The sequence below is a fragment of the Rhinoraja longicauda genome, chromosome 6 (genome assembly GCF_053455715.1).
Source record: "Rhinoraja longicauda isolate Sanriku21f chromosome 6, sRhiLon1.1, whole genome shotgun sequence".
In the NCBI taxonomy this organism is placed as follows: Eukaryota; Metazoa; Chordata; class Chondrichthyes; order Rajiformes; family Arhynchobatidae; genus Rhinoraja; species Rhinoraja longicauda.
In genome coordinates, this window is record NC_135958.1 from 30,037,105 (window position 1) to 30,048,015 (window position 10,911).

The 10,911-nt window shown below is 40.3% G+C and overlaps 1 protein-coding gene across 1 annotated transcript; it reads left to right on the top strand.

Annotated features, from left to right (window-relative positions):
• The first annotated feature begins 6,488 nt into the window (after window positions 1–6,488).
• LOC144594853 (uncharacterized) lies at window positions 6,489–8,762 on the top strand. The gene has a single exon (XM_078401766.1). It carries the CDS (start codon window positions 6,722–6,724, stop codon window positions 8,174–8,176), a length of 1,455 nt encoding a protein of 484 aa, XP_078257892.1. The 5' UTR covers window positions 6,489–6,721; the 3' UTR covers window positions 8,177–8,762.
• The last annotated feature ends 2,149 nt before the right edge of the window (window positions 8,763–10,911 follow it).

Here is a 10,911-nt window from a genome sequence, read left to right on the forward strand (position 1 = left end):
TCAGCGTTGTTTTTATTTGCCTTATGTTAGAGTGGCGTTGTGGACGTTTTTTTGGAGAAAAAAAATCTATTGCATGCTGTTTTGTTATTAGTTAAAATCAAACAGTGTTCTCTGTTTCTCTGCTGTTTTCGACTAACTCTAAGTACCGCAGAATTAAATACTGCGGGTTTAAGATACAGAGTTTACCCCATACTGAAAATCATCCCTTTTCTGAGAAACGTTGCTTCTGACTCGCTTCTAAAATGTCAAAAACGAAATGCGTTTTTCTAACAGGCGCAACTAAGGATAAGCAATCTTGTCGCAAAACAATGATCTGAGGCGATTTGGCACTCAGCTCTAAGTTTAAATGACAATTCCTTACTCTCTTGATTATGTTTTGAAATATGATTTCAAATTTTCAAAATATTATCAGCTTTGATAAAATATGCCTTTTCAACTTTAATTATAAGTTATTCCACTTGAGCATTATACAGTGTGCACATTTCACCAATTACAGAACATCTGATCGGCAAAGTTACTTTAAATTAACCGACACTTGCCTTTAAAAGACTGAACAAAAAAAAGGTGCGTAAAATTCTACCTAAAGGCAACCAAATTATTGCCATTTTCGAGGTCATTTTTATCCCCGAATTCGTGTACATTTTACCGCTTCGAACAGGCAGTGTTGTCGACTAAAAAGAACGAGATTTGCAAAGACTAGCAAACAGTTCAGTTTACATGATTTAAAAAATCTTATTATGTTTGACAGGAACTAACCAGAAAGTTGAAAGGCAGTCAGTGCATTTTATTTCATAAATCAGCTTAATCAATGGGCCTCCAAAATTCTGGTTACCTTACACTGGGTAAATTTGCGTGAGGGAAAATTGAATTATTGAGGTGAGACATCTTGTTTGTCACTTGGAGATTTACTATTAATTCAACAAATGGTATTTTGTGAATATAGTCCCCGATTCCATAGGGAAGTGGTGTATTTAATCAAGAAAGCAACTGGTCTACAACGCACTGAGTAGCTGTCAGACTAGAAACCTCAAGAAGGCCCGTGGCCAAATTTTCATTCGGCAGACTCTATTGTAAGCTAACTTTGGCAGGTTTGGACCTGATGAAAGTTATTGGAAAGGGCATGAAGTAAGCCCGAGGTATAATTGACCAAAAGACACGTATGAATGAGTGCATGAACGCTTTATTCAGCAAACATGCGGGCGCTTCTTCAAATCGACCGCTCTGTCTCCTTGTGCACAGAACCCAGGACCAACTGATGGCCCCGGTAGATAGTTGCACCTGTCATTAACAATATACTTGAAAGTCAGCTGCGAATAGTATGCGCAAACATCTGGGGCTGGGTAATCAAAACGGAAGTCTGTCTGGCGCTTTGGGATCCCAGTGATTTGCATGATTCAAATAAACTAAAATGTCCAGTTCAAATTTGGAATAAACGATTCCTCTGTTTCTGTGTGTTTTTAAAAAAAAGCCTTTTAACTACGCGTGCAATTTCATGCCAAGAACCAGGCATGGAAATCGCGTGCATTTTTTCGCCAATCTGAGATCAATTTTGTGTTGGCATTTCTTTTTAAAATATGTTTTCATTTTTCGCACGCTAGTACACTGAACACATCGTAATTAAGCCGAGCAGGCTAAGCAATTTGGCAACGTTTAAAACAAACTATTATTAACAGAAAGATCGACTTAAAATGGAACAGTATCTAACTTTGTATCAATACGATGTGAAATGGGGGCTCTTATATAATGCAGCACGCCTTGAAATGCCAAAGGCGTTTAGGTGATGTAACTTCAACCCCCACTAACAATGAGCATTGAACCCGGATTAGTAAACGATCTGTCCACAAATATCACCTAAAGTCAATCTCAAAGGTGGCCCACTCAGATAAATCCCACTCCCCGCTTTCCCATTGTGTTGCGTCTAATACCGTACAGAGTAAATTGTTAATAGAGCATTTGCTTCAGATTCTACCCTCTTCTCCGGATTTAATTTCTGGGAATAAATAATTAATTTCCATTTCTGTTTTTAAAAATAAACGCCACTCGACCTTACACTGAGAATGATTAATGGTCAAATGTGATCTGAATACAGGAATGCGTTTTCTCCCAGTTTGATATATAAACCATTAGTAAAGGCCTACAATAACAGTATACTCGGGAGTGCCAACTGTACAATCATCTACTATCAATATAAATAGATGTTTTGCACTATTTTCTGCTTTGGTACAAAGATCACTGCCTCGTAACTGGTAGTTGTCCCGTCCGAAGTTAGAACGATAGCTATGCAACTTTGCAAAGCAAACGAATGACAACTGTGCAAGTTTGCAAACAAACGAGCGATAAAAACCCCCTCGGCGCAGTGTGAGCGTGTGGATTAATGACATCAAAAGTTCAGCAGTAATAAGAGAGCCATTGATTGGGCGTTATTCCCCAGGCACAGTTTTAACACGGGGCAAACAGTCCTCATTCAGTCCTCAGTGTAATCGCTTGCCTTTTCTGCAAGCTCACGAGTCTTGTTCTTCACGCAACATTGAGTAGATGGCCACCTGCCTTCAAGGGCCAGAGTTGTTCATCACCGAGATAACAGCCGAATGAGAGCGTCAATGTAATTTTATACATTGGATAGGGTACTTTTTTAACGAGAGGAAACACATGGTAATGCAATTGATACTGTGTATTCTTTAGATTCAAAACAAATCAAGTTTAGACTAGAAAGTACAAAACTAAGAAGTTGTTTTGATGTTAAGAAGGTTGAGGTATTGAAAGTCACGCCGTTTATTTAATCTCTTTGGAATAATTTAAATCATAAACTGACTTTCAGATTACAATGTCGCTGTTTCGACGCATTGTCGATGGCATTGTCCTGGACTATTAATGCTATCAAGGGAATTGGACAGCGGTTTGATGCTGGCGCTCAGATCGTCCTATTTCTTATTTCATATTGATCGTGTCAAATACTGAAATATTTTCGAGGAAGGCAATAAATTCTTAACCCTTTTCATGCAATGGGAAACATGGTTCACTCAGAGTTAAAACTATACAATCTGTGCCCCTTCCTTCATCAATTTTCCAATCACTGCCTATCCTATCTCTTCGGGAAATGGACCCAACGCTGAGGGGGAAAAAGGTGCTGGCATGCATAATAGCGATGTAGGTGGACGCTGTCAGAAATTTGGGAACAATCGTTTCTCAGGCAGGAACAACGAAAGTGGAATTCTTCTCTTTGAGTCAGAGATAGGGAACGTGGAATCAAGCAGGGATGTTCAAAGTCACGGAGGATTTTGATACTCCGCTTGGGGTTGCCAACCCGCTGTTTAAAAGAGGGCACAGCTTCAGCGTGATTGTCTAAAGCAGAGGGGCGACATGACGAAACAAGTCTGTGCGTTTGGTACAGGCATCATTGTGATTGTAGCGCACTGGATAAAAGGCGGTGGAAAAGAGCTTTAATAACAATTTCAAAAGGATTAGTACTTGAAGGAAAAAAGGGGAATGTTTGGAAGACTACCGGGGAAGACTAGAGGAGAAAGACAAACACGGTAACACGTGCAAACAGGCCGCACGGGAATGACAGGGAGAATTAAATCCCTCTGCACAGTACAATTTGAAGGTTCGACGTCGCCACACGCATCACCATTTCAGACAGCAACTTGAAAAAAGATTTTTTTTTTTTTTTTGTCAAAGAACCGACTTTACTGCGTCGAGGCCAGAAACCACACCGATGAGTCAAACAATTGTAATCAGTATTATTTTATCTGTGCCCTTCTTTCCCACTTCCTTCCAGTTTTAGGGACCCACATTAACAAAGTCAGTAACCTCTCAAAAGCGCTTCACTTCTTACGAATTATCCTGAAATGTTGCAACTGCTGTGTAAATAATAGAACACAAATAACTCCAGAAATAGAGAAATAAATATTATAAAAGTCGTTCATATGATCGTAAAAAGGGTATGAAACATGAGCCCAAAAAAACAAAACACGCCACATCTGGCTTTCCTGCGCTAATTTAAAATATATCTAGATATTGTTTGTGGAATAATGTCTGACTGCAATTCATCCATTGCATATTCCATAACAAATTAAAACTCTTTGGGTATATTACTGATATTTTTGGACATTCTACAACAACAACAACAACCCGTCCAAGCTTGAATCTGAACGAGACACTCTATGTGACCAGCCTGAAAGTGTGTCAGCATTTATCCAGTGTTGGAATCTCTGCGAAAGTCATTATTGCATCTCGTATTTCAACTTAAAGTTAATTACTGAAATGACAAGCATAGTCCTTACTGGTTTCAGTCAAGCCTATAATTGGAATACGTAGACTGTAGTGGGTGTTTATCCAAAATGCAACGATCCGAGGGTTATGACAATAACGGTATTAATAACGATAGTCCCAATCAGCATCACGACTGTTGCACGTAACACACACACACACACACACACACACACAACAATTTCACGTGACGGGATCAGTTTCAAGTCGGACTGAATATCCTTTGCGCCGATATTTACAATTGTTTTTATTATTCTTGCCTAGATTTCCCAGATGATGCGTCCATTAAACCAAAGACTTTCAAATAAATAGCCACACGAAACATTTATCTCGACGCAAGTTAGGCGACCTTTCAGGATCGCCTTAGCATGTGATCGATCTCAACTTGGTCCAATACAAATCAGTGTGCGCAGGTCCGGCTATGGTTAGGATAACTCTGAGGTAAACTCGTCCAAACATCCCCAAAACGATAACTGATGAGTTGACCGAAATTTAACAAAAAAAACCCCCATCAAACTATAAACAAAAAGGTGCAAGAACTGTAAAAAATGCGATAAAATTGAATAACAAACTTTACACTTTGAAACCTTTACACCTTTACTTTAAAGGTAAATTAAGTGATTTGCTTATTGATTAAAATCTTTTAAAAATAAAACTGCACATTTTATCGGTCAAATTGATGAAATATATAAAGAACTGTGGACAACGTGAAAGATCACGTATTCTAATTCTTAAAACGGAACTAAAATCTCCAGCCATAGGTAAACAGGATGTCTACTTTTGGCATTTAATTTTGTCTCTAAACTAAATTTAAAAAAAAGTTTCTGTGCTTCTGCGTTTGGAAAATAGCGTGAATGCGTTGTTCCAATCCTGAAGAGGTTAACAGGATATGTACACGTTGTGGCCATTTTTTAACATCTTCATCCCAGAAGAACAAAGAACCCAATTGTTAAACTGATCATAAATATATGCAAAATAAAAATGTCATTTCCAAGCTGACTGTTAAAGACTGCAACATCCTTTTGGGGGGGGGGGGGGGGGGGGGGGAGGGAGAGGAGGTGGGGTGGGAGACGATTTTCGCGAGAAATTGTGTAGAAAGATTTTTTTTTAAACTTAAGAACCTTGCGATCCATTTAGATTTGTCTAATTGTTTCAAGCGCATTCGGGTCCCTTGAGGTTTTGTTCCTGCCTTCCACTTGTACAGCAGCTCACATCACAGGGATGTCTTGAGTGGTGGAGCAGGGAGGGTATGAAATTGATCTGCAACTGACAAGCAGGTCATTGTTGAGGCATTGTTCAGCTTTTGGTATTTGTTACAATGTTGCCGTGTTTCAAAACGCGTTTTTGGTCTTTGTTATCAATCCAGTTGCTTACAAGTGATGGAAGAAAGAGATAATTCCCAATCAAAGATATCGCAGCATTCTTCGCATTTCCAGTTAGATCCACTCAATGAACAGAGAGTCCAGCATTTATGTAATCATTAGACAGCTGTGATTACTTACAAAGTTGTTGTAATCCCCATCCCTGTTGTAAACAGGAAAAGCATGTAATATAAAGCAAGAGGCACATATTAACAATGAAACTGGTCCATGAAAGAGAAACTTTTTATTTAGCATTCTTTGCCAAGTTCCCCTTTTATGGAATCTTGACGCTTGGAACTTTCCTCCTTTGCAAGTGCTCTTCCTGACAGCCTCCGGCCCATTTTATACTCCGCAGATGGTTATACAAAATGACCAGCTGCGTGCAACAACAACGATCACTGCGAGAATATAGCACTTTACGATTAAAGTTCCCGCGATTACGGGATAGGCGTCGAATAAAGGATCAATGCAATATTTCCACACGTTAAAATGCTTGTGTCGACATTGCAGTCTTATGAATATAGGTAGTGACTCCGTGTGCGAGTGTGTTTGTGTGTGTGTGTGCGCGCGTTCAGAACATCAGCGGTGGACGTGATATTTCAAACATCAGGTCAGTGCGTTTATGTATTGGGTGCCCGGAAATTTTTCCAAATAAACACAGCTTGATTCAACTTGGGTGGGCAGACTTATCAACAGACTAATTCTATAAACAAATGAACGAACAACCAAGTAAGCGATTGGTTGGTACCTCGCAGACACGTGGAGATAGCCTTGGCTTTTTTTTTGCAGTGAAATTTAATTAATGTGGGTGGGCTGGGAATAAAACGACTGTTTATCATAGACAATTTATTTTCCAGTGCAAAGTCAACATAAAATAGCAACTTACAACAATTATTTAACATTTTAAGCCGTGACGAAGGGACAAAGTGGGAACAATCTTAAGAGAGCAGTGCTCACATTTGCTGAACTGTAGCGCACAGGGTACGCATCGGACTCCTGCTAGACCACGTTTTTTATTCTGTTGTAAACTGTGAATTCTTCTGGAAGTTTGAAAGAAACGAAGAGTTGGAAAGGTTTGCACAGGAATCGCTATGAACCATATCTATGGCCAGCAGTTGCAGCAGCTGAAAGGGTCAGGACCTGCTCTATGCTTGAATCGTGGTGCTTCAGTCTACCTGTACGGAGGGGACAATGGGATATTCTCTTTGGAGTTCGAGGGCAACAACGTGATGAGCAGACAGGAGCCTCCTCAGAAGCCACCTTACAGTTACATTGCTCTGATTGCCATGGCTATCAAGAGTGTCCCAGACCAGAGAGTAACGTTGAATGGCATCTATCAGTTCATCATGGAGCGCTTCCCATTTTACCATGACAACAAGCAAGGATGGCAAAACTCCATCAGGCACAACCTGTCACTGAACGACTGCTTTATCAAAGTCCCTCGGGAGAAGGGCAAGCCCGGCAAAGGGAGTTACTGGACCCTGGACCCCAGGTGCACCGACATGTTTGAAAATGGGAACTACAGACGGAGGAAAAGAAAGGCCAAGACTCAGGGAACCCAGGATCAGAAAGAGCCAAAGAGAAGCAGAATCGAAATCGTTGAGAAGTGTACAGTGGCTGGCGATTGTCCCAAATCCGCATCCGATCGCGACATCAAAGGCCGGCCCGCCTCGTCTGATTCTGATCATGTTAGGCACGCAGGTGATTTGCCAGACAATGTTAATACAGGCAATGTGAAAACCGAAAGTGGCGCAGAAAGTCAAGAAGATTGCCATCTTCTGTTAACACCATCGGATCCCAAGCGCAAAGGTGACCAGACATTGAAATGTGGCGGATTAACATTTCTTTATCCGTTTAGTGCTGAAGCACTTGACCAGGCCGCGACCCACCGTGTCCAATCTGGGATTTGGACCAACCTATCAGGGCCTCCTTGTGCCGTGTCCACCTCTCTTCCAGCACCCACCCCTATTCAATCTGGATTGAGATGTACCCCAGGGGAAGGGAGATCCTTCGATAACGTTAGCCAAGGTGGCGAAACACCAACAGGGGATTTCACAGGAGGCTGGCCGACATCATCTGAGAAACCCTCTCTGTCTCAGATGTCACCTCGGAGAAACAACTCGCCGAAAGATGAAGGGACCTCTGGAACCCAAAGTTTTGGGCCGTCATCACTGGTTGGAGACGAGAGTCACGGGAGCAGAGAACAAAAACCTGAATCTAGCCACATCCCACACGCCGAAAAACCGAAGAGTTTTAGCATAGAAAGCATCCTATCTAAGAAAAGTCACCACGACGACAGCGGTAATGCAACCGAACGGGTCGATAAATCCCCGGGGCGTACAAATTCGAAGCTAAATTTAGGGATCCAATCCAATAGATGTTTCGGCAGTTCGCTTTTAGATACCTCGCCAAGGGTCTCCGCAGCGTTTAACACCACCTTGCCGTTTGATACACATCAGTTACCTGGTAAATATTGTCAAATCGGGTTTCCGTTTTATTCGTATTTTCCACTGACTTGTTCTGAATCGTGTTTTAATTTTAAATAGATCACAAATTTATCAAACACGCACCCAAATTCCACCTGTGGTCCTCGGGCCGATTTTATTACCAAGGTGTATTACGTGATCTTAAGAGTGTAGCCAGTTGCCAGTTTAATATTCAGACGCCTCCAACATCTAGATACGTTAGTTTTACAAAACAATTGTTGTACAGCAGTTTAAATTTCCGAGTACATAAATCCTCTTAATCATCTATTAGGCGACTTTTATGATTGTAGAGTTGCCTTGCATATACAACTTGCCTTAAAGTGTCACAAGCACCCTAATGCTTTCACGTACAGAAAGCTAGATGGGATATGGTTTTAGCTCCTGTATCACAGAAGACACGTATTTCCATTGATGAATATTTAGGTGATAGAGTTTTCATTAGTCCATTAGTAAACGTCACGCTTGCTTAAGACGGCATATCATGATGTCAACCATTTTATGAGACAGACCCCAGCTGCCCGTGTTAATGTATACCTGACCCAGCCTTGCTCTTATCAACGCTGTTTCTCTCTCCCTGCCACGCCAATTCGTACAAAAAAAACGATTGCCACCAAGTATAAAGTTTGGTTATTTTATTGGTTTTGTAACAGGAATACGAATATGTATTAAACGATTTTGATTAAGTTGTATCACTTCTATTTTTATTAAATGAGTTAATGGTTTTAATTGTGTTGCGTTGCTGTTTATTTTTATTTTTTTTACACACGACGGAAAGGAAGGCGATTGATTACATACTTCATTCAGGTAATTGATAAGAGAGTGGGGTGGCAAGGACGGGCGCTCCTTGCTCGTCCGCTCCAGTGAGATGGAAATAAATATCCTAACTTTTAAGGCGGAACGGCTCCTACATTCAGCTGCCTCGCACAGTTAGAGGCAACGTCAAACAATTTAGACAAAATCATGGATTCGTTGAGTTGTTAAATTCAAGCAAGTTTGACACAGGCGAACAAGTCGCATATTTTCCTTAAAATAATCTCGGCAGAGGGTCGACAATACTCGTCGCAGGGTACAGATCGCAACACCAAACCTAGCCATAGAAAGCTCAAAACATTGGTGAGATATAAATAGTATATTATTTACATTAAACAATACATATATTTATTAATGAATCATTGATTAATTCAAGGATTAATGATATTAATTCATATACTATCGAATGTTAGTAATCAATCACTAATATTGAATGATTAAAGTCCTTCAATAATCCAAACATCTTGTATTTATGGCATTTCAAGCACCAGGATTAATACAAGACCGACTCATATATTTTTTTTCAGAGTCTGAATTCCCCCCTAATTGAGTTATCCCGTTTTACAAATATATATCACCCCCCCCCCCCCCCCTCCCCCACAGTTATTGGGATAATGCAACCACATACACTGATTTCTTTCTCCCGAAAGCGACGCCCTTTGAAATTTGTTACAACGATTGCGAGTCGGTGGGAGAGTGAACACGGAGCAAAGGACAGGCTTCTGCACTGATGGTGGGGTCCCGCGTTGGAACAATGCGTCCTTTCAAAGAGCGCGGAGTTCCCAGAGCACAGGAGAATTTGGGGCTTTCTTTGAAAACGCAGCCCGCTGCACATCGGAATATATTTCTTTTAGTTTTATGCCCGTAATCTAATTAATGCTTCAATACTATTTGTGTCCGTTTGACAACGGTGGAGAGAAAACTCACCCCATTATTGGGTGGATGGGGCTTCTTTTACGCAAAACATACATGATTATTAATAATTTAAACTCGGGTGACAATTATTTAAATTCTTTTTAATCTTCTAATTTCCATAGCGTAATTAAATTCACCATCTGCATTTTAAATTCAATTTATTCCGATGATCTGCAAACTGGGATGAATATAGTTAGGAACCCGAAGGCCAGTACGGACACTGTGGGCCGAAGGGTCTATTTTCGCGTTATAAGAATCCATAATTCGATGACTTTATTCAAATAAATTTAAAATTAATCAATATGAAAGGTATCTCATACATGTATGACATTAACCATTCTTTCCCCTTCGTTGGCACGTTTTCCCTTTAATAAAGCCATAGATCTAAACATTCCTCCAATAATTAATGATCGTTTATCGGAATACACACATTTTCTAAACTTAGTCCACCAGCTGAACTTGACCAATTTACTTAATTAAGGCGCAACGACTAACTTTCCCCGGTGCTTTATTTAAAAGTTTCACATGGACTAAAAATGCGAACGGATGCGTTGAAATTCATTTAAATGTGTCCAATGTCTCACTTTGGAGGTTATCTCGAAGTGAAGGCCCGTCTTTGCCGTTCTCAAAGAAACCCCTCTTCAGGTGCCTGCAGTTTGACCCGTAAACAAGGGGCGAGACCAATAATTGGCAAAACAAACTTCAAACTAATGTCGCCATCAGATCACTGAGAGTTCAAGGTAACACTACTGTCCCTGGTGCGTGAGCGTTAAAAAAAAAGAGCGGTTTATTTTATTGTAACATAAAAGGAAATAAATACATCTCTTGGTTTTCGGTTACGATTGCTCCCAGGATTTTTGTTTTTATATGTTTGCACTGTGCAGATGAGGAATGTGCATTAAAGTAAATAAACTTCATCAGATTTTTTGCAAAGAACCAAGAGATTTGCAAGTATTTCCTGTTTAGAAGGTTTTTTTAAACCCAAATGCTCTCATGCACAGAACAGTTCCTTTCCAAATAATTCTATACCATGAACTTCAAAGTACACTTCACCAAGTAAATCACAAAAT